This window comes from Oncorhynchus clarkii, chromosome 22, assembly GCF_045791955.1.
Source record: "Oncorhynchus clarkii lewisi isolate Uvic-CL-2024 chromosome 22, UVic_Ocla_1.0, whole genome shotgun sequence".
NCBI lineage: Eukaryota > Metazoa > Chordata > Actinopteri > Salmoniformes > Salmonidae > Oncorhynchus > Oncorhynchus clarkii.
This window is the reverse complement of record NC_092168.1, coordinates 25,025,844-25,050,872: the sequence shown is the minus strand read 5'-3', so window position 1 is coordinate 25,050,872 and position 25,029 is coordinate 25,025,844. Positions and strand designations below refer to the sequence as shown.

Genomic DNA, 25,029 nt, shown 5'->3' with positions numbered 1-25,029 from the left:
AAAACAACATCTTTTAAATAAGAAAATGAAATCCATGATGTGAAAGAATAGTCAGATGAACTAATAACTAAAATAGCAGTGCAGATGGCACTCATCTAACTCTCATATATGTAATTGTGTTTTCACATGTGAAAATCGGATTTGCAGTATCACATCAACAACTTTCACATGTGAAAATCTAACTCTGTTACATGTTATCACATTGACATCACATAAGAACACGTGATCAAAACAACAAACCTGGGTTTTTTTCTGCAAGGGTGGCCGGGGACGTTCAGCTTACTTCTTACAAACACCAAGACCGTGTCACACTGAAATCCTTTCCCTCCATATGTTACGGATGTATTGATCCCAATGTTATAAGATGTGTGCTGATGGTTTCTCTATTGTGTGTGTCTCAGGTACAGAGACCTAGTGGACACCACTCTAGCTGGCAAAAAGAAGCTGTCCTCGGAGGAGAAATGTTGCTTTGTTCTGCAGCAGTGCAAACTCCAAGGATGGCAGGTGTGTAGCGGTGTCACTTCTCCCCTATTCTCACACTCTCCCCTATCTCTCTCTCTCTCACTCTCACTCTCACTCTCTCTCTCTCTCTCTCTCTCTCTCTCTCTCTCACTCTCACTCTCACTCTCACTCTCTCTCTCTCTCTCTCTCTCTCTCTCTCTCTCTATCTCTCTCTCTCTCTCTCTCTCTCTCTCTCTCTCTCTCTCTACACACTCTCTCTCTACACACTCTCTCTCTCTACACACTCTCTCTCTCTCTACACACTCTGCTCAAAAACAAAGTATGGGAAGATAAATCATTTGAGCCCAGAATGAAATACTTTGAAATCCCATGGACTCCTCATTAAATCCTATTACAGCTGCCCCCCCAAACAACCCAACTAGCCTTCACACGCACACACACTAGAGTCCTGCATGGGTCAGTTGTTGTTGGAGCCGCACCCATCCCGCGTTGGCCACATCAGTTCTGAGCCCCACCCAATACCCGACGTCAGAACAGATTTTTCTTCACAATCCGTCACAAAAGCATGGAATTGTTTTAAGAGCCGATCTGTTACCCGCCATACTGTATGACTAACATCAATTTAATGAATTGTTTTAAGAGCCGATCTGCCGATCTGTTAACCGCCATACTGTATGACTAACATCAATTTAATGAATTGTTTTAAGAGCCGATCTGCCGATCTGTTACCCGCCATACTGTATGACTAACATCAATTTAATGAATTGTTTTCATGATTCCTGAGTAGTGGTCAATGTTTCCTTTGAATTCATTTGTCTGCATGTCTATTCAACATTTGGATAAAAGTAAACCATGCAATGAATTAAAAACGACAGGCTATCTTTTTATTTTCACAATGCAATGCGTCACATTGACAACTTAAATCGATTTGAGAAAAATAGCCTTCTAATTAGCCTTCTGACCTAATGAAAGCATATAGGTGACATAAAAAAAACGATATCTTTACATTATTGTTTCGATAATCACAAAGTTTAAATTAAATATAAATAAACTATTCCCAGAATTGAAAATAGGCTGCAAAAATCGTCTACATTTATTTAGTAGCCACTCAAACTTTTACCAGCCGCACCGGTTTAGACTTTACGTATATGGCCTGCTATGGTCTAAATGAACGAAAGCCTGAATAACGTAGGCTAATAATGAACTGATAATGAACTGAATTACATATCATAAATAAATACCTGATTGCACTTTTTACAGGCTGTGTTGTTGTCCTTCCAAAGCGGGGATTTCACTCATGTAGCACCTGTTTCCAACGTGGTATAGCCTATTCCACCATCATAACCTCTCTTTTGATTTCTCTGGCTAGGCCTACATTAACCATTTTTACCTGAGGTAAGCTAGCCAGGGAAAGTAAACTTGGCTATGTGTCGTTGCCTATTTTCATACAGGAAGGAACATAAGCTCTCCACGTGGACAATTAGAATGTTTGACCACAAATAATGGACAGTTTCCTTCTCCACACTCTCTCAATAAGTGCGTTGCTGTAACCTTGCCGCTCACAGAATGGAATTTGCAACACAACAAGATACTCAGTTTTTAAAAAGTGGAGGCTCTATTATCTTGTTTAAAAAAAATGTCTGACACGCAGTGTAATTTTTCTGAACCGCGAGCTGACCCGCGGTTTAAAATAATGTTTTTATTCCACCCGCCATCTGATTGTTTTGCGGTGACGCACGGGGAACAGTGGGTATCCGCCCGGATGCAGGACTCTAACACACACACACACCAATCAGCAGTCTGGAGCGGCCAATGACATCTCCCCCCCTTCCCTGTGTGTGTGACCTCTTTGTTTCACAGTGACTCCCGGCTCACACACACGCACACGCTCTCTCACAATGCCTCCCAGACACATTGTCACACGCACCCAGGCCCACACACATACATTTCTGAGAAGTAGTGTGTATTTTAAATTATTTATTTTATTTATTTCACCTTTATTTAACCAGGTAGGCTATTTGAGAACATTTGCAACTGCGACCTGGCCAAGATAAAGCATAGCAATTTGACACGTACAACAACACAGAGTTACACATGGAATAAACAAACATAGTCAATAATACAGTAGAACAAAAGAAAACAAAAAGTCTATATACAGTGAGTGCAAATGAGGTAAGATAAGGGAGTTAAGGCAATAAATAGGCCATGGTGGCGAAGGAATTACAATATAGCAATTAAACACTGGAATGGTAGATGTGCAGAAGATGAATGTGCAAGTAGAGATACTGGGGTGCAAAGGAGTAAGATAAATTAATAAATACAGTATGGGGATGAGGTAGGTAGATAGATGGGCTGTTTACAGATGGGCTATGTACAGGTGCAGTGATCTGTGAGCTGCTCTGACAGCTGGTGCTTAAAGCTAGTGAGGGAGATATGAGACTCCAGCTTCAGAGATTTTTGCAGTTTGTTCCAGTCATTGGCAGCAGAGAACTGGAAGGAAAGATGACCAAAGGAGGAATTGGCTTTGGGGGTGACCAATGAGATATACCTGCTGGAGCGCGTGCTACGAGTGGGTGCTGCTATGGTGACCAGTGAGCTGAGATAAGGCCTAGCAGAGACTTGTAGATAACCTGTAGTCAGTGGGTTTGGCGACGAATATGAAGCGAGGGCCAACCAACGAGAGCGTACAGGTCGCAATGTATAGGGCTTTGGTGACACAACGGATGGCACTGTGATAGACTGCATCCAGGTTGTTGAGTAGAGTGTTGGAGGCTATTTTATAGATGACATCACCGAAGTCGAGGATCAGTAGGATGGTCAGTTTTAAGAAGGTATGTTTGGCAGCATGAGTGTAGGATGCTTTGTTGCGATATAGGAAGCCAAGTCTAGATTTAATTTTGGATTGGAGTTAATGTGAGTCTGAAAGGAGAGTTTACAGTCTAACCAGACACCTAGGTATTTGTAGTTGTCCACGTATTATAAGTCAGAGCCGTCCAGAGTAGTGATGCTAGATGGGCGAGCAGGTGCGGGCAGTGATCGGTTGAATAGCATGCATTTAGTTTTACTTGCGTTTAAAAAGAACAGTTGGAGGCCACGGAAGGAGAGTTGTATAGCATTGAAGCTCGTATGGAGGTTAGTTAACACAGTGTCCAAAGAGGGGCCAGAGGTATACAGAATGGTGTCGTCTGCGTAGAGGTGTATCAGAGAATCACCAGCAGCAAGAGCAACATCATTGATGTATACAGAGAAGAGAGTCGGCCCGACGATTGAACCCTGTGGCACCCCCATAGAGACTGCCAGAGGTCCAAACAACAGGCCCTCCGATTTGGCACACTGAACTCTATCAGAGAAGTAGTTGGTAAACCAGGCAAGGCAATCGTTTGAGAAACCAAGGCTGTCAAGCCTGCCAATAAGAAAGCCTTGGCCAGGTCGATGAAGACGGCTGCACAGTAATGTCTCTTATTGATGGCGGTTATGATGTTGTTTAGGACCTTTAGCGTGGCTGAGGTGCACCCATAGGAATGAGTAGTCTGGGTGTGTTGGAGCGTATCGGCCCCTTGGCCTGTGCACCTGTCAGGACACATGTATAACTACAACAAACGTAATGAATCCTGAATCTGACTGAACCCCAATCCTCCACCTGTCTGTCTGTCTGTCTGTCTGCCTGTCTGCCTGTGTGCCTGTCTGCCTGTCTGCCTGTCTGCCTGTCTGTCTGTCTGCCTGTCTGCCTGTCTGCCTGTCTGCCTATCTGCCTGTCTGCCTGTCTGCCTGTCTCCCTGTCTGCCTGTCTGCCTGTCTGCCTGTGTCTCAGATGAGCAGTAGTAAGGTGTTTCTGAGGTACTGGCAGGCTGACCAGCTCAATGACCGCTGCCACCAACTACACAGGAAGATCATCACCTGCCAGAAAGGTACAACACAACTTGCATCCATGTTTGTGTGTGTGCACGTGTATTATTAACCCCTCTCTCCCCCTTTCCTCTGTCAGTGATCCGTGGCTGGCTGGCCAGACAGCGTGTGCATCGTAGACTGTCATCTCAACAGACGGAGGACTGCAGTGTCCAGAGGTTCCTCCAGGGGGCAGAAGACCAGGGCCTGCACACCTACGACCACCTGGTCATCCAGAACGCCACCGACATCGCCCGCGAAAGCGACCACCAGCGCTGCCATGGCAATGGGTCACACGGCAACAGCCCGCCTCTCGGGGACAGGCCCGAGCCAGTTGGGAAAGAGGAGGACACACCCAAGAGGTAAGAGACCAACCCTTTCAACCCTCATGGAGAGGTCGCTCATGGTGGTTTTGTGTTTCTTCATTGGTTTGAAGCTAGTTGTATCATGTAATATAATGATTTAGACTATATTCTGTAGCTGTTGCATCAATGTAGGTAATTCTAAACCAACACAAACACTATAAGGATTTCAAGGTCACAAGGTGTGTGTGTGTGTGTGTGTGTGTGTGTGTGTGTGTGTGTGTGTGTGTGTGTGTGTGTGTGTGTGTGTGTGTGTGTGTGTGTGTGTGTGTGTGTGTGTGTGTGTGTGTGTGTGTGTGTGTGTGTGTGTGTGTGTGTGTGTGTGTGTGTGTGTGTGTGTGTGTGTGTGTGTAAGCCTGTGTGTGTGTATGCCTGTGTGTGTGTGCACAATGTGTGTGTCATGTGATGTGAGTAATGGTGTCATTGAGCCTGTGCTGGCTGGTGGCTTTAATTGCATATGATGATTGATAGTAGGGTAATGAGATAAACCATCAGCATGTGGAAATGTTTCAATGCTGTCGCTGTGATGACACTCTGGTCTCCTTGTCTTATAGCTGCAGCGCATTACACAGCTTATATTTGGCATCGTTTGAAATGTAAGACGGCCACCAAGCATTTTGGGACTATCTTTGTAAATGTAGGCACTAGGGAAGGAGAGAGGCTGTCATTTTAGAATGTATTCTAAAATGAGATGGCGCCGAAGAACGTGGCTGACGTTTTACATTCTCCCAACCAATTGTGATGTTTTGTTTGTTTTTTTGCATTTTGTGTAACTTAAAAAAAAAAAGCATTGTGTACATAATGTTGTTGTAATCGTCTCTTATGACAGAAAATAATGTCTGGACATCAGAACAGCGATTACTCACCGTGGACTGGAAGAAACTTCTTCCTTTAACAAGTCCGACGAGAAGGATATCCTGCTTTCACTGGAACAGGCCCGGATCCCCGCATTTTGCGTGAAGAAAAGACACAGGAAAATGGGCCACAGATCAGGCATCCTTCTAAAGATCCATAGGCGAGTGATTAAACTCCCACTGCCATCCGTTCTTCTTGCTAACGTGCAATCATTGGACAATAAAATTGTTGACCTACGATTAAGATATCTTACCAACCGGACATTAAAAACTATAACATCTTATGTTTCACCGAGAGATACGGACAATATAGAGCTAGCGGGATGTTTCATGTACCGGCAGAACAGAGAGGTTACCTCTGGTAAGACGAGGGGTGGGGGTGTGTTTTTATTTGTCAATAACAGCTGGTGCGTGATGTCTAACATTAAAGAAGTCTCAAAGTATTGCTCGACTGAGGTGTAGAGTACCTTATGATAAGCTGTAGACCGCACTATCTACCAAGAGAGTAGCTGTTTATTTTCCACCACAGAACGAAGCTGGCCCTAAGACCGCTCTCAACCAACTCTATAAGGCCATAAGCAAAGAAGAAAATGCTCACCCAGAAGCGGTGCTCCTAGTGGCCGGGGACTTCAATGCAGGCAAACTTAAATCAGTTTTACCAAATTTTTACCAGCATGTCACATGTGCAACCAGAGAAAAAAAATCCTAGACCACCTTTACTCCACACAAAGAGATGCATACAAAGCTCTTCCCCACCCTGATTCCTGCTTACAAGCAAAAACTAAAGCAGTAATTACCAGTAACTCTCTCAATACGGAAGTGGTCAGATGACGAATACACTACACTACAGGACTGTTTTTCTAGCACAGACTGGAATATGTTCCGGGATTCATCCAATGGCATTAAGGAGTACACCACATCAGTCATCGGCTTCATCAATAAGTGCATCGACTACGTCGTCCACACAGTGAGTGTACGTACATATCCCAACCAGAAGCCATGGATTACAATCAACATCCGCATCAATCTAAAGGCTAGAGCTGTCGCTTTCAAGGAGAGGGAAACTAATCAGGACGCTTATCAGAAATACCGCTATGCCCTCTGACGAACCATCAAACAAGCAAAGAGTCAATACAAGATTAATATTGAATCCTACTACACCAGCTCTGACGCTCGTCGGATGTGGCAGCGCTTGAAAACTGTTATGGACTACAAAGGGAACCCAGACACGAGCTGCCCAGTGATGTGAGCCTACCAGACGAGCTAAATGCATTTTATGCTCGCTTCGGGGCAAGCAACACTGAAGCATGCACGAGAGCACCAGCTGTTCTGGATGACTGTGTGATTACGCTAACGGTAGCCGATGTGAACAAAACCTTTAAACAGGTCAACATTCACAAACCCGCCGGGCCAGACAGATTACCAGGACGTGTACTCAAAGCATGCGCAGACCAACTGGCAAGTGTCTTCACTGACATTTTCAACCTCTCCTTGATCGAGTCTGTAATACCTACATGTTTCAAGCATACCACCATAGTCCCTGTGCCCAAGGAAGCAAAGGTACCCTGCCTAAATGATTACCGCCCCGTGGCACTCACGTAGGTAGCCATGAAGTGCTTTGAACGTCTGGTCATGGCTCACATCAACAGCATCCTCCCGGGCACCCTAAACCCACTCCAATTCGCATACCACCCTAACAGATCCACAGATGATGGAATCTCAATTGCACTCCACACTGCCCTTTCTCACCTGGACTAAAGGAACACCTATGTGAGAATGCGGTTCATTGACTACAGCTTAGCATTCAACACCATAGTGCCCATGAAGCTCATCACTAAGCTAAGGACTCTGGGACTAAACACCTCCCTCTGCAACTGGATCCTGGACTTCCTGACGGGCCGCCCCCAGGTGGTAAGAGTATGCGACAACACGTCTGCCACACTGATCCTTAACACTGGGCCCCCTCAGGGGTGTGTACTTAGTCCCCTCCTGTACTCCCTGTTCACCCATGACTGCGTGGCCCAACACGACTCCAACACCATCATTAAGTTTGCTGACAACATAACAGTGGTAGAATAAGTAGAATAAGAATAAGGAGCCTGATCACCGACAACAATGAGAAGGCCTATAGGGAGGAGCTTAGAGAACTGGCAGTGTGGTGCCAGGACAACAACCTCTCCCTCAATGTGAACAAGAATAAGGAGCTGATCATGGACTACAGGAAAAGGCGGGCCGAACAGGCCCCCATTAACATCGATGGGGCTGTAGTGGAGCGGGTCGAGAGTTACAAGTTCCTCGGTGTCCACATCACCAATGAACTATCATGGTCCAAACATACCAAGACAGTCGTGAAGAGGGAATGACAAAACCTTTTCCCCCTCAGGAGACTGAAAATATTTGGCATGGGTCCCCAGATCCTCAAAAGGTTCTACAGCTGCACCATAGAGAGCATCCTGACCGGTTCCATCACCGCCTGGTATGGCAACTGCTCGGCATCTGACCATAAGGCGCTACAGAGGGTAGTGCGAAAAGCCCAATACATCACTGGGGCCAAGCTTCCTGCCATCCAGAACCTATATAATAGGCGGTGTCAGAGGAAAGCCCATACAATTGAGACTCCAGTCACCCAAGTTATAGACTGTTTTCTCTGCTACCGCACATCAAGCGGTACCGGAGCGCTAAGTCTAGGACCAAGAGGCTCCTCAATTACTTCTACCTCAAAGCCATAAGACTGCTGAACAATTAATAAAATCGCCTCCGGACAATTTACAATGACCCTCCTCCCTTTTGAACACTGCTGCTACTCGCTGTTTATTATCTATGCATAGTCACTTCACCCCCACCTACATGTACAGATTACCTCAACTATCCTGTATCCCTGCACACTGACTCGGTACCGGTTCCCCCTGTATATAACCTCATTATTGTCATTCTTATCGTGTTACCTTTTTATTATTACTTTTTGTTTTTGTCTGCTTGGTAAATATTTTCTTAACTCTTCTTGAACTACACTGTTGGTTAAGGGCTTGTAAGTAAGCATTTCACGATAAAGTCTACACCTGTTGTATTCGGCGCATGTGACAAATCAAGTTTGATTGGATTTTATTCCTGTATTCCTTCTGAATATGCTAATAAGACAGCGATAAGCCTCCAATTGGCCTGTCTGATTGTGTTTGAAAATACAATTCTGTTATTATACCTTTATTTCAACAAGGAACACAGACTGAGACCAAGGTCTCTTTTACAGCCGGGCCCTGCGTATACATGTTTACGCATACAGTTTAGGCACAATAATTAAGAAACTACACAAGACAAACAAAACGATCACAGATAACACAAAAGAATATAGCAGCAGATTGTTACATTTACAGTACACACAGGTTATTCCCCTAACAGCACAAGAACTTGCATTACCCAAAACAGTTACAAGCAATACAAAAAAAATCCTCCAATAAATGTTTAAAATGGGCGACAGGGGGACAAGAGTCTCAAGTTTAAGTTTAGTCTGCAGACTATTCCATAGGCGGAGCGTAACAGGAAAAGGCAGCCATACCCAACTCTGTGGAAATCACATGGGCCTCAAGTGTAATTCATATTTGAGACCTGGTTTTAGGAATTATAATTCTAATGTTGATGAGTGATGATAAATAAGAAGGTAGTTTATTCAGAAGTGCTTTATAGACAAACACGAGAGCATGTTGTTCTCGTCTCACGGACAGCGAAGTCCAACCCACATTTTGATATAAAACACAGTGGTGAGTTCTGTAGCTAGCACCCATAGTAAACCTAATTGTGCAGTGATAAGTAGCATCCAGCGATTTAAGTGTGGATGCCGTAGCATGCATGTAGATAATATCCCCATAATCTGTAACAGACATAAAAGTAGCTTGCACAATTTGTCTTCTATTTGTAGAGAACAAACATGTCCTGTTTCTATAGAGGAAGCCTAGCTTAATTTTTAGCCGTTTACAAAGTTCGTTAACATGCATTTTAAAAGACAGTTCATCATCCAACCATATCCCTAAGTATTTATATGCAGAGACCTGATTAATTCTAGAGCCATCTGAGCTCATAAGTGCAAGTGTATTTTCAACCAACTTTTGAATCTATTAAAAATCATAAAACTTGTTTTCTTTGCATTTAAAACAAGTTTCAGCTGTGTAAAATACCCTTGTAATATCTTAAAATCTATCTCCAATAGTGATAATGCTTGGTCAGCCGTTGAAGCGATAGAGTACATGATAGTGTCATCAGCATATAAATGAATTTTATATTGGTTTTAGCAGCATTTAGTACCATCTTCAGGTCAACAAATGCTTTCTGCAAGGTAGTAAAAGCAGATTGAAGAGTCAACAGATCCTGAGCTGCTTTATGGGCAGTAGCGTATACAACAGTGTCATCTGCATACAGATGCAAGTCACGGTTTTGTACAGATAGACCACTGCTGTTAATATGAATAGTGAAAAGAACTGTACCAAGAATCGAACACCAAGCAGCCCAATCTTAGCCAATCGTAGAGAGTTTCTGAAAATGTAAAGGGTGATCCACAGAGTTGAACGCCTTGGACAGGTCAATGAAGAGGGCAGCGCAGTGTTTCTTCGTATCTAAACAATTTATGACATCATTTAAAACCATAGAAGTAGCAGAGATGGTACTATTACCTGGTCTGAACCCTGGCTGTTTTACATTGAGAAAGGATGTAGCAGTTAAAAGGGATCTGAGCTGAGTAATAATCAATGATTCTAGGATTTTTCCTAGGCAAGAGAGTTTGGAAATGGGACGATAATTATTTACATCACTCGGGATTTATGTAGAGGAAGCACATGGTCCGCCTTCCAAACTCTAGGGATAGTACTCAATATAATTGTCAAGTAAAACATGTGTTAATGCTTCCGCAATCAATGGAGCAGAAAACTGTGATGAGAAGGGATCAAGCATATCAGCCCCAGTAGATATTTTTTTTTACATCAATCATAAGGCGTTTTTACAATACATCAGAAGTAGACTGTTGCTCCAGAGAAAACAAGGATTCACTGGGGGTTGTCTGGTCCTCTATCAAGTCAACTGGCGGCTGGGAGAGAGACAAGCAGTTTACTGACTGACCCGGGTCTATTAAACCAAGATTTCTTTCAAACAAAAATGTTTGATTTAAAGCATGACTTATCTCATTTTTTTCTAAATTTATGTCAGAGTTCAGTATAACTTGCTTGGGTAGGGAAGGAGACATTTCCACGCTTTAGCACCTTAACTGTTTTCCAAAATGTAGATGAATCACCTGCAGTCAGCGATATGACTTAGGATGTAGCTTGATTTAGCCTTTTTTTTACTAAGGACATGCATTTATTTCTCAGTTCCCTGAAAAGCTGCCAGTCCACAACAGCATCAGTTAGTCTAAAGGGATTTTATATATTTTTTTATTTTCAGCGTTTAAACGGAGCCTGTTTATCTGCCTGTGGTATGAAAATAGATGAAAAGTGCTCAAATGCAAATTCAGGATCAGGTATACACTTGATGGAGAAAAGTTCTGAAAAGTACAAGTCATGGGTAAACGCTTGGGGAGAAAAGTTTTTTAAATGTATCTTCCTAATAATACAGGGATCAGAATTATGCTGTCTAGTTTTTCTAATACAGGATATGGGAGAATGACCACAAAGGTCACTTGCAAACACACCTATGGGGGTTATTTGTGAGAATTATATCTAATAATGAAGATCTATCTAGATTTTTCGCATTTAACCGAGTGGGGTTTGTGATTAGCTGGGTTAGATTAAGATCAAACCAAGTGTTCTTAAAGTTATCTGAGATAGGTATCAGCCAGTCCAGGTTAAAGTCACCTAAGACCAACAGTTCAGATGATATAAAATGTTTTAAAGGCTCAGCTATGATAATAGTTGCATCAACTAATACATGCAGGTTTTGGGTCATGGTCACATCTAAAACCAGGATTTCACATTTTTCTGGGGTATAGTGATATTAAGAGCACATGGTGCTACAAAAGTTGATTTCACATTGCCACCCCTCCACCTTTACTCTGCCTATCACATCTAAAAATGTTGTAATTAGCGATGTCCTTATCCATGATCGAATAATTTAACCAAGTCTGATAAAGCAAGAATGTCTGTGTTCATGTCATGCATCCAGATATTGATAAATTCCATCTTTGACATTTATACTTCGCACATTTAAATGTAACAAACCCAGACATTTGTGTGACTTAAAAACAGCAGGGGTGTCGATATTTACCCTAACCAGGTCGTTATAAACTTCAGTGATGAAACTAGGGATAGTGGGTTAACTGCCTTGTTCCGGGGCAGAACGACAGATTCTTACCTCGGGGATTCGATCTTGCAACCTTTTGGTTACTAGTCCAACACTCTAACCACTAGGCCACCTGCCGCCCGATAAAGACAACATTGACAGAGTTACAATAACTCTTTAGCCAGACCTGAAGTGATAGCAACCTACTGAATCTACCGTATCCACGTCTCATCGTGGGTATGGGACCCGATATAATGTGACGTTTGTTTTGGTACTTCAGTTTTGCAACTTTGTGTCATTAAATCTCACGTGTACTATAACAGTATCTGTCTATGGATTTTAGTTGATGGCTTCAGGAAGTAGCGTAGTGATATCCTTTACTTTTGCACCCGGATAGCATAGGTTTCTAATCCCTGGCAAGGAGATGTTCCTTAACATTGAGCTTCCAATGATGAGCGCAGGTCAGATCCCCCCGCTACCGTATCTCCGATCAGCGACAGGAGCCGCAGAAATCGGCTGGGGAGAAGGCCGCTCAGTGTAGAAGCTACAGCATCTGCATACTGTATGCCCTGAGGGGGTCAGTGGCTCAAAATGTCAGTGGCTCAAAATGATTTGAGTGTTTAATATCACAACGCTGATAGAAAAAAACGGAACACTGGGGAGCGGGTCTCTTCCTCCACCTCAAACCAATCACACTACATTCACGCCTGCCAGGGGTAGAGCTGATATCATCCAACTTTTGGCTAGGTTCAAAGGCGGTAAGGTGGGGAAATGCTCAAGATCCATAAAAGTTCCGTTACATCGTCTCTTTGAAAAAAGGCATCGACAAATGCGGTTAAACATGAGGCTTCCTTATTCAAAATGAAACGCTCTTCCAGATGTTTAATTCCCTCAAGTAAAGCAATGATCCTCTTCTTGACAGCATTTATTTTGTGACATTTGACACAGATTAAGTTTTCAGAAAAGTCCTTCAATGGGTGGACACGAACATGTCACGTACATTGCATTTAATGGCCTTAAGGAGTTTTCACTGCTTTGTGTAGAAGCAGGAGAACACCCTTTACTCAATTCAGCCATTTTGCTTACCAGAATGGGAATAATTATGTTAACCCCTCTTAAAACTTCTTATGGGCAGGTGGGACGGTAGCGTCCCACCTGGTCAACATCCGGTTAAATTGCAGAGCGGCAAATTCAAAATACAGAAATACTCATAATAAACATTCATAAAATATACAAGTGTTATACATCGGTTTAAAGATTAACTTCTTGTTAATCCAGCCGCAGTGTCAGATTTCAAAAGGCTTTATGGCGAAAGCATACCATGCGATTATCTGGGGACAGCGCCCCGCTTACAAAAGCATACAAACATTTTCCAGCCAAGTAGAGGAGTCACAAAAGTCAGAAATAGCGATAAAATTAATCATTTACCTTTGATGATCTTCATATGGTTGCACTAACAAGACTCCCTGTTACACAATAAATGTTTGTTTTGTTCGATAAAGTCCCTCTTTATGTCCCAAAAACTCAGTTTTGTTGGCGCGTTTTGTTCAGTAATTCACTGGCTCCAAGGCGGTCAAAACATGCAGACAAATACATCCTAATAGTACAGGTAAAGTTCGTCGAAACACGTCAAACGATGTTTATAATTAATCCTCAGGTTGTCTATTGTCTAAATAATCAATAATATTTCAACCTGACAATAGCGTTTTCAATAGAAAGGAAAAACAACGAACAACGCTCTCGGTCACTCGCGCAAAGCAGCTCTGCATTCTTCCACTGTCCTCTGACCAAAAGGTATTTTTACTCGTCGTTTTTCAAGATACAAGCCTGAAAGCATGTCTAAAGACTGTTGACATCTAGTGGAAGCCATAGGAACTGCAATCTGGGCCCTAACCCATAACATAGTCAATAGGCATTCAACAACTCACGTAAAAAAAAAAACTTCCTGGATGGATTTTCCTCGGGTTTTCGCCTGCCTTATCAGTTCTGTTAAAATCACAGACATTATTTGAACAGTTTTAGAAACTTCAGAGTGTTTTCTATCCAATACTACCATGTATATGCATATCCTAGCTTCTGGGCCTGAGTAACAGGCAGTTTACTTTGGGCATGTTTGTCAAAATACTGCCCCCTACGCAAGAGAGGTTGATCCGGGGCGGACCAAAAAAAATTCGCCTAAAATGACTGCCTGTAGCTCAGGACATGAAGCAAGGATATGCATATTTTTGATACTATTTGAAAGGAAACACTTAGAAGTTTGTGGAAATGTGAAATTAACGTAGGAGAATATAACACATTAGATCTGGTAAAATATAAAACAAAGAAAAAACCATGCGTTATTTTGTATGTTTTTGTACCATCATATTTGAAATGCAAGAAAAAGGCCATAATGTATTATTCCAGCCCAGGCGCTAATTGGATTTTGTCCACTAGATGGCCGCAGTGTATGTGCAAAGTTTTAGACTGATCGAATGAACCATTGCATTTCTGTTCAAAATGTTGCTTCAAGACTTCCCAAATGTGCCTAATTGGTTTATTAACAACTTTTCAAGTTCATAACTGTGCACTCTACTCAAACAATAGCATGGCATTCTTTCACTGTAATAGCTACAGTAAATTAGACAATGCAATTAGATTAACAAGAATTTAAGCTTTTTGCCAATATCAGATATGTCTATGTCCTGGGAAATTGTATTATTACTTACAACCTCATGCTAATCGCATTAGCCTACGTTAACTCAACCGTCCCGTGGGGGACCCACCGATCTGGATTTGTATTAGATGAAAAGTAATTATATTATGGTTGTCACTCTAGAGAAGAATTCAGTTTATTATGTTTGGTTGGAACCAGGATCAAACATCACCAGAAGGTGTGTTGGTCCATGGTGAGGGGAAGGAGAGAGAAATTGAGCAATAGAGGGAAAGAGAGGAATGGGGTTGAAAATTGTCAAATGTTCATTTATTTATCATGCGGATATTATTTCCTGCCCCCCTCCTATAGGGTTGTGGAGAAGAGCAGAAGAAACCAAGATGGCTCGGTTAGTGGGGGGAGCCGGACTATCCGCCACCTCCGCTCCAGCTCAGTGCCCATCCCCCTGGCTATGGAGAACTTGGTACATTACAGCCCTGGACCATCCATCAAAACAGCCCTGCAGCAGGTGGCCTATAACAACGAGGATGGGGGAGGAGGGGGAGGGCTGGCGTCGCCACGGAAACAGCCTCCCCCCAAACCCAAGCGGGACCCCAACACTCGTTTGAGTGCGTCGTACGAGGCGGTCAGTGCCGGACTGACCCTGGGACCCTCGAGAGAGAGTCCCACCCCCGAAGGCTGCGGGTCACCTGCAGGGAGCCCCCCAAAAACACAGCTGTCACCTACGGATGGTACACACAATTATGACATACTTCTCAACTATCATTACCTCAGCCGCTATGTACCCCAAAACACTGCTGTCTCCTACGGATAGTGCATATATACACCACAACACCCCAACTATTATAACCTAAGCTTCTTTGAACCCCAAATCACAGCTGTCAGTGGTGAAACTGTTGTGAACTGCTTCTCCTCTTATCTCTCCCCAGCTCTGTCCAAGCCGCGGCCCCACAGTGATGACTACACGACCATGAGGAAGGTGCCTCCTCCCAAGCCCAAGAGGAGCCCAAACACCAAGCTCACGGGCTCCTACGAAGAGATCAACGCTGCCGGCATTAACCTCCTCCAGCTGCGCCCTGCCGACGTCAAACTGGCCCTGCTGTCCCGCGCTGGGGGACTGGGGGGGGTGATGCGGCACACAGCGTCTGTGGATGGCCCACAGGGGGTGACACTGAGCCTGCACCATGACCAGGATGAAGAGGATGTGTACATAGAGATGGTGGGGGCTCATGCCAGGAGTTACAGTCTGGGAGGCAACCACCAGGACCCCCCCAACAGCCCCCAGCAGGGAGATGCCGAGGCCGTCTACGAGGAGATGAAGTACTTCCTGCCCGAGGAGGTGGGACTTCCGGTGGGAAGCACGGTTGCCATGGCGACAGCCGCTGGGAAGTTGGAGGTGTTAGGGTTGATGTTAGGGTTGGGCTTGTCTCCCTCTCAGAGTGGGGAGGGAAAGAGGGCAGGGCTGGGGGGTCTAGCCACCACTATGGAGGCCCAAACATCCGCCACCGGAGGGGCCAGCAATATCCCTGCACCCTTCCCCAACCTGCTCCCACACCGCCCCCCTCTCCTGGTGTTCCCCCCCTCCCCCGTCACCTGCTCCCCTGCGTCTGATGAGTCGCCCCTCACCCCTTTGGAGGTGAAGAAGCTGCCTGTGTTTGAAACCAACCTGAACTACGCCGGCCCAGACAGCCCCCTCTCCCCCCAGTACTCCCGCCAGCGTGCTGACTCCTCCCCCTCTCTCTCCGTCCTCCTCCCAGACAAGCCCACTCCTCCTCTCACCCCTCCTCCTCCTCCCCCCAATGCCCTGCCTCCTCCCTACCGCCCCCCCTCCCACTTTCCTTTCCCCCCAGAGTCCAGCATCCTCTCCCTTACCCGGGCTGCTTCCGTCACGGGAGGTGGCAGCTCGGACTCTCCCAAACCCTCCTACTCCTCCTCCTCTTCCTCCTCCTCTCATAGGGCTGGAGGAGAGAAGCCCCCTCCCTACTCTCCGGCCAAGTCCACCCGTCCAGAGCCACGCCGTTCCCACTCCTGCTCCTCCTCGCCCCTGCTGTTCAACCCAGCCAACGGGAGACCCCTGACCAGCCCTCAGCCAGCCCTGGATGAGCTCAACACCCTGTTTAGCTCTGGACGCAGCCTGCTCAAGAAGACCACCACAGGACGCAAGATGAGGGAGGGAGGTGAGTCACAATGTATCACACACACACACCCTCAAGATCTTTCCATTGCTTCTCACACTTCTCCTGAGCTTAAAAGGTAGCTACATAACTTAGAGTGCATCCCAACAGTTATTTAACAGTGAGAAGCTCTCCCTGTCCCTCTCTCCTCTCTGGTGTCCTGGCGTTAACCTTTGTTTTTCATTAAAGATGCTCCATCACTCAGATTTATGAGGCAGCATTGGGCCGACCATGACCACGCCTGGACACTGCCTCCACCGTAGGGGAGGGAGAGGGGAGAGGGGAGGTGGGCAGACCTCTCTATCTGATCCCTCACACATGGTCTCATACACATACATTGATCTGAATGGGGATGCCTGTTATAGTTATTATTTCTCTGTGGTCACGTGATTACTTCCGGTAGTGGTCTACATTAGGGCCCTAACCCTTCATCTGTCCAGTGAAACGCCTGGCGTCATGGAAAGAGTCTGCATGCCAGAGGAGGCTGGTAGTCAGGGTCTTGACCGCTGTGTTATTTTGAGGGGTGATGGCGGGGGGATCTGAGAACGGGAGATGCTGCTGGGCTTAACGGGACAGCCTGCTTCCGTTCCCTCCCCGGCGCTAAACAGTTATCCGTGACACCCGATGCTCCGGAGTGGCCCGCGTATTAGGGGAAGTATCCCAGCCATGCCTGTGACGAGCAGCCTGCTCCTCCTGTGGGATACGGGAATGCTGCAGGAATGCCATGGGGAAAGGGCAGGTGGCAACAGGGCATTCCCCCAAAAATCTTCTGTCACAGGATAAGCATTCCCTTTGATTTATGCACACACTCACACACAATTATACAAACACATACCACTCCTTAATTTACATTTTTACTCACTCACACACATAACAAACCCTGTTCATATCTCTCTCTCTCTCTCTCTCTCTCTCTCTCTCTCTCTCTCTCTCACTCACTCACTCACTCACTCACTCACTCACTCAGTGACTCCTGTTGAGTGGGAGAATTCTGATGGTTATATTTAGTCCTCTTGTGACCAGGAGTCAGGCATTCCTGATATGGGACGGCAGAATTCCCATCACGCAACACATACAGACACACAACACACACACATTCTGTCTGAGAGGGTTCTCTGAGCTGGTGGGCCTGGTAAGGGGGCAGGTGATTCAGGATTATCGTCCCAGGATTCTTGGAAGCAGAAGGGGCATGGGATATTGGGGGGTCTTTTAGACAAGACTAGTCTTACAGTTTAATATTAGACATTCAATTTAATGTATGGAAACAAACCTATGGCAGTAACATTGTAATGTGTGTGTGTGTATGTGCGTGTGTGCGTGTGTGCGTGTGTGTGTGTGTGTATGTGTGTGTGTGTTTGTGCGTGCCTCCTCCCAGGTTTCAACTCCAACATCAACCTGCCAGGTAGAGAGGAACACACAGGCTCCACCCCCACCTCCTCGTCTCCGCAGCTACAGGACAAGAACGCCAACAACCACACCCCCCCCTCCCCAAGCCCCACTCCCATTGAGAACGGCAACCGGCTGTCCAACGGTAAGAGCCAATGTTGGGGTCAGGTGAAGCGGTGAACGATAGGGGGTAAAGAAGTAGGAGGAGAAGAGAAGAGAGGAAACGATCCCAATGATTCCTTTGGTTCCTCCTCCTCTCTTCTCCTCTCTCCGTCATGATCACTGAGGGCTGATACCAATATGACTTCTGTCACCTACATTAGCCAGCAAGGTCACATCAGTGATCCCATAGGGACATAAAGGGGACACTTTAAGACTATTGGGACATGACCAACAGTCTTTTTCAGGATGTGTAGTAGCGTACTAAATCACATATATCTTACATTATTGCATATTGCTTCTATCACATATGGCCATATCAGGCCTCTCAGACTGGTGATAACCATGAAGAAGTGATGAGGAGAGGAATCTGTTAAAAACACTATTAGGATATGACCCGGGGAGTTGAGGGGTGTAGAAGGTAAGAGACCATAGACATACATTGGATATGATGAGTAGGAGTTCTAGGCCATTCTAGATGATGAAGCCACCAGCCCACCTGGAGTTTGTAATGAAGGGAGGAGGGTGGTTGTTTATAAGAGACAATTGAGGGTCATATGATCACTGTGAGAGAGAGAGAGAGAGAGAGAGAGAGAGAGAGAGAGAGGAGAGAGAGAGAGAGAGAGAGAGAGAGAGAGAGAGAGAGAGAGAGAGAGAGAGAGAGAGAGAGAGAGAGAGAGAGAGAGAGAGAGAGAGAGAGAGAGAGAGAGAGAGAGAGAGAGAGAGAGAGAGAGAGAGAGAGAGATTTATGGTTGTGAGTTCTGGGGTCCGCTCACAACCAAGAATTCACAGAATGGGACATTGCACGCAGAATTCAGCCTACAAAAAATCACATTGTTATAACACTGTAGATATACATAATATGACATTTAAAATGTCTCTAATCCTTTGGAATTTATGTGTAATGTTTACTGTAAATGTTTTATTGTTTATTTCACTTTTGTTTATTATCTAGTGAGTGAGTGAGTGAGTGAGTGAGTGAGTGAGAAAAGGCAGGAGGGAGAGGGGTGAAAGGAGAGGGTGAGAGGAGCGATAGAGTGGATTCCGGGAGATGAAGAATGAAAGACAGACTGAGAGACAGACAGAGATGAAGGGAGGTGATAGATACAAGAGAATAGACAGGAAGTATTAAATGGGTTGACCCAGAAACTGAGAGTGATTCAGTATTACAATGCAAGTCTAGAGTGACAGAGTACTTTCCTCCCGTCCACTGTAAGGCTTTCCTACTCTGTTTATCCATCTCTCCACTTCTGTCTTTCATAGTGGCTACACTGGCTGATATCTTTCCCTCGTGTGTGTGTGTGTGTGTGTGTGTGTGTGTGTGTGTGTGTGTGTGTGTGTGTGTGTGTGTGTGTGTGTGTGTGTGTGTGTGTGTGTGTGTGTGTGTGTGTGTGTGTGTGTGTGTGCTTTTCGTTTGTTTGTGTGTGTGTGTACTTGTTTTCTGTTCAGGGTCAATGGAAGATGAGGGTCACACAAAGTCAAACTCTTCCAGCTCATCGTCTCTGCACAGGCATATGGACAGCCATCACACTCAGGTAAATACACACACATACAGGCACAGACACTCTGTCGGTGAGACTGTGTTGGTGGTTCCAGTAGCCCTGGCCCTCAGTTGTGTTACCTTATTTAGACCAGGTTGCCTAACCTTTCTAAATCATATTTTTAGAGTTGAATCTCTATGAATATGCTGGCATTACAGCACTGCCCTTTCATTGTGGAGAGTGAAACTGACCTGCCTGCCACAGACACACACACACACACACACACACACACACACACAAGGATGTGTGTCAGGCCCGCTCGTCTGTTTTGGGTGTTGTTGTTTTTTCATTACGACTAATAGTAGCAGTATTGAACTTTACTTTTCACTTGTGACGTGATCTTCCCCTAGTTCCCAAGACACTCAATGCTTGTGGTCTATGGTTACAGGACTGGATTTCATCCTCCCCCCCATCACACGGTCCCATGACTGCGTCATATAAGGCCGATCAAGGTCAAATGACCAAGTTGAAACCATGAAGCTCCTTGACACACACAGAATTCATGTCAGTTGATAAACACACAAACACCCACACACACTTGCGCTGTGAGCCTTAATAATTAAAGTAGGGCATGAAATATTCACTGGGACAGAATCAATCCTACTGCAAGAGACGGTTGCAACACCAATAACACCTCGGCAGCAAAAGAGACACAACCCTACACCCTGACACCAGATCCTGAACTAACTCTCTTCTCTACCACCACAACTATCTCAAACCAGTTACTTAACACACACACACACACACACACACAACCCTACACCCTGACACCAGATCCTGAACTAACTCTCTTCTCTACCACCACAACTATCTCAAACCAGTTATCTTAACACACACACACACACACACACACACACACACACACACACACACACACACACACACAACCCTACACCCTGACACCAGATCCTGAACTAACTCTCTTCTCTACCACCACAACTATCTCAAACCAGTTACTTAACACACACACACACACACACAACCCTACACCCTGACACCAGATCCTGAACTAACTCTCTTCTCTACCACCACAACTATCTCAAACCAGTTATCTTAACACACACACACACACACACACACACACACACACACACGCACACACACACACACACACACACACACACACACACACAACCCTACACCCTGACACCAGATCCTGAACTAACTCTCTTCTCTACCACCACAACTATCTCAAACCAGTTATCTTAACACACACACACACACACACACACACACACACACACACACACACACACACACACACACACACACACACACACACACACACACACACACACACACACACACACACACAACCCTACACCCTGACACCAGATCCTGAACGAACTCTCTTCTCTACCACCACAACTATCCCAAACCAGTTACTTAACACACACACACACACACACACACACACAACCCTACACCCTGACACCAGATCCTGAACGAACTCTCTTCTCTACCACCACAACTATCCCAAACCAGTTATATTAACACACACACACACACAACCACCATCTCCACAAACTAGTAGAGGATACATGTGTTTTTCCTGACAATGTAAACCTGACCAGGGCCCAGAGATTTTCCTGGTCAAGTTTCCTGGTCAAAAACTCCTGGCTCCACATAACCCTAATCACCGTAATTGTCCTCTCTGACTGACTTCTCACATAGCCAAGGTCAAATCCATAGGCTGTTGTAGAGCAGGTCTCATCATGACAAGATTTCAATTTGATATAATGGACATGGGTTAAAACCGACCAATATTTCCTCTGGTTTACCCTGACATTATCTGTCCCCAACCTGTCCTCAACCTGTCCTCAACCTGTTCTCAACCTGTCCTCAACAGGAGATTCCAGGATGTAACCGCTCCCCATAATCCACATTGTTAAAACCCAGGGAAAATCATTCTTCATAATTATTGATTGGATCTGATAGGAATTCATAAGTGAGTTAAGATGAGGAGTGTGTAGCTACAGTAGGAAGCGAACAAGAACATTCCTATCGGCGGTCCGACCGGCTCAGGGGACAGTGTTCCCATGAGATTCCAGGGAATGCCGAGGAGGCACACCGACCTTCTAGCCATCGCGGATCCACTTTTCATTTTCCATTGGTTTTGTCTTGTCTTCCATCATACCTGGTTCCAATTCCATCAATTACATGTTGTGTATTTAACCCTTTGTTCCCCCCCATGTCCTTGTCGGTAATTGTTTGTTGTAGTGGTTATGCAACGGTATGCTGGTATTTACCGGGTTTTGTTTGACCCATTTATTGTATTGCTCTGTTGACGGTGGTTTATGGATATTAAACGACACCGTTGTAAATCAGTTTTTGCTCTCCTGCGCCTGACTTCTCTGCCGCCAGTACGCACCTCACTACACTTAATGTGTAGTGTTAAAGATTGATGTTCCAGCACATTCTGTTAAAACAGCTGTTCAAACAATAACAAGGAAAAATCTCCCCACCCATGTTTTGGTAAAAGCTGAGGGATGGGCTGGAGAAATGCAACCACTCTATAATTCATGGACAGAGCTATGGATCCAAGGACTGACCATCCATGGTATCAAAATTATACTTTTAACCCTTTTTTTTTTAACATTTCATTTGTTTATAAACATTGGGGTAAACAAGCTTATATTTGGGGTTTTGATGGGGTATGACAGTTGACCTAAGCTCATGAGACATTTATTTACAAGTTATATTCTTCAAGAATCAAGGGGTACATATCATTCAGTCCAAAAATGGATGAAACAACTGCAGATTGCCCCTTTAAGGACAGGCCTAGTTATTCTTACTCTGGCTCAGAACAGCTCCTGACAGAGTAGCACTCTCTAGACAGGTTCATTCTGGAAGTACTCTCTTTCACTCTTTAAGTTACTCTCTGGTGTCTCTAAACATGTGTTCTTTCCTTCTCTGAACTTTTAATGTCTCCCTTACATGGTATCATGTGGAATATGCATTCCCTTTTTATGACTGGAATATGCCATGGTACGAATCCACTGAAGCATTCCATGACACCAGCATGTGATAGTCAAAGAACACAGTATGGATTCAGGGTATGTCAGGTGCCATGCAGTGCTTATTGATCTTACTGTATGTCCCATTGAATCTTAACAGTAGTGTATTGGGGAATTCTGCTCTCTCTCTCTCTCTCTCTCTCTCTCTCTCTCTCTCTCTCTCTCTCTCTCTCTCTCTCTCTCTCTCTCTCTCTCCATACTAAAGGATATGGCTGTCTTTCTCTCTTTATCTTCTTCCAGAGGGGTCATCTCAACTTCTCGCCCTTCGGTGCGGGGGCTGCACTCTAAGGCAGAGCGGGCGCGGGAGCACCCCTCACATTAGGGACGGGGTGAGTGTGGTTGACCGTATCATACTCTAGCTCGATGCTCTCCCTCCCTTCCACACTTCCTCTTCTTGTTCAATCCACTTCCTGTAACCTGACACCCTGCTCCTAGGAGAAGTTACCCCTAACCACAGATCTAGGATCAGATTGTCATCCCTGTAATCCTAAACTTAACCATTCGGAGGGGAAAACTGATCTTGGATCCGCGTGTATAAGAGGCAGCTTCATCCTACTCTCCTCCGCTCATCGCTCAGAAAGGAAACTGCAGCTCTGGGTTTGACTCTGTGCTCCACTCTCTGGTTTGACATTCAGCTAAAGGGTGGGGAGAGTGATCCCTAGTTAAACCCCTAACCCTCAGTCACCTACTACAGGTTGTTCATCTGAATGGATTGGACAGGTATACACAATATGGCTAAAACTCCACCAAGCCAATAGGAGGGTAAGCTAAAGCAATATCGGTATTGTTCATTCCATGAAATGTCTATGGGGGAGGGGGTAAGTTATTGCCTATGTTTTAGGCAATGAATTAGAGAAGGAAGTGTGTAGAGTCAGGTGGAAAGATGAGCTAGAGTCACACAGTTTGCAGTACAGAAGGGTGCAGAGAAGTGGCCCGTAGTGGGTAAAGTGTATAGGGTAAGTCAGGAAAGGGCAGTAAGAGAGTTAATGGTATACATACTCCTAGTTGGTGAGGTGGGGTTAGATTGTTAGGTGGTGGAGGGAAATGGCTAGCGTTAAGTCGAGTTTAGATGAGGTAGTTTGTCAGTGAGTGGTTCTCTCCTATGGAGCAGCTCAATGAGAGTTGGGGTGTAAACCAACCTGTCGTACGGCTCAGTGGAGTGACCCCGGGCTAACCTCAATATAAGTAGCTTAGGGAGCTGCCTCCACATAATCACAGCCTGGACAGGCCCCACTCAAAGACGGACATGTTTGGAGAACGTTAATCATATGTTTGGGTGCAGACCTTGGTTCTCAGCTTCTCTGTCAGACGTCCTTGGGTGAGGGATGCTCTTGGAGGTTGTCCTTGGACCACACACACGCATAAACACGCACACACGCACGTGCATGCCCACGCAGACGCGCGCACACACGCACATACACGCGCACGCACACAGAGACAAACACACACAAGCACAGACAAACACACATACACTCATTCACAACAGTGTGCTAAAAGTGGGTGTATATTCATGTCCACATCTGTTATCTTCTCAAACAAAAGAGAGCTGCAGTTTTTTTACACAGTTTTTTTCTCTGCTCATCTACTGGCTTGTTTATGTTTATACTGAATTCATGGGGCCCGTCCCCTTTTCCTTCACAGTGGCATTCATCAATTCATTCATTGTCTTTGACTAGGGTTGAAAAACAATAGTTGAAAGGATCGGCATAGATTATTTAATGAAGGACATTGCTTGTGATTGCTACATTGCTTCCATGTGATGGAGGTGATATGGAGGACCTTGACCTATATCTGCGTCTCTTTGATGACCCTTGATTTCTGGTTCAGTCAAGCAAAAATGTAAAAGTTTGCTGCAATTCACGCAAATGAGCGCCAAGATGGATGTAGGGCGACTATGGAAAAATGCATTGTGATTGAGAATTTAGTTATACTGTATATCTCAAAAGACAGCCTAGCATTGTTCCAGCGATCATGAAACATCCATAGTGAATCTCCATTCAACATTAAAATGTAACAGAGAATGGTGCACCACAGTCCCATAGTTATAGATTAAAGTAACTCCTATATCCTCCATGAATATCCCTCAGGGCACCTGCTGTCTTTGTAACAACGCAACAAAAGATGCATTCAGCATTGCCCTGAAAAAGCCCTTCATTTTAAACCTTGGGAACTCATTATTCTTATGATAAGTTAACTGGTGTTGAAAACTCAATAGGGACTGAAATTACTTCATCCTCCGCCCCCTATCTAATCAGGCCTGCCTCTCTCGATGGTTGGAACC

The 25,029-nt window shown here is 45.0% G+C and overlaps 1 protein-coding gene across 2 annotated transcripts in view; it reads left to right on the top strand.

Moving 5' to 3' along the window:
* The window catches only part of LOC139380627 (myosin XVI), a 180,384-nt gene that overhangs the window by 141,108 nt on the left and 14,247 nt on the right, over positions 1–25,029 (top strand). Inside the window, exons 28-35 of one of the 2 annotated variants that reach the window (XM_071123511.1) lie at positions 402–504; positions 4,274–4,370; positions 4,448–4,709; positions 14,823–15,202; positions 15,401–16,648; positions 18,021–18,176; positions 19,640–19,725; positions 22,989–23,077. In XM_071123511.1, the coding sequence (XP_070979612.1) occupies positions 402–504; positions 4,274–4,370; positions 4,448–4,709; positions 14,823–15,202; positions 15,401–16,648; positions 18,021–18,176; positions 19,640–19,725; positions 22,989–23,036 (2,380 nt within the window). In that variant the 3' untranslated portion in view covers positions 23,037–23,077. The remainder of the gene's footprint in view (positions 1–401; positions 505–4,273; positions 4,371–4,447; positions 4,710–14,822; positions 15,203–15,400; positions 16,649–18,020; positions 18,177–19,639; positions 19,726–22,988; positions 23,078–25,029) is intronic. The other variant, XM_071123510.1, reaches the window with a different exon arrangement.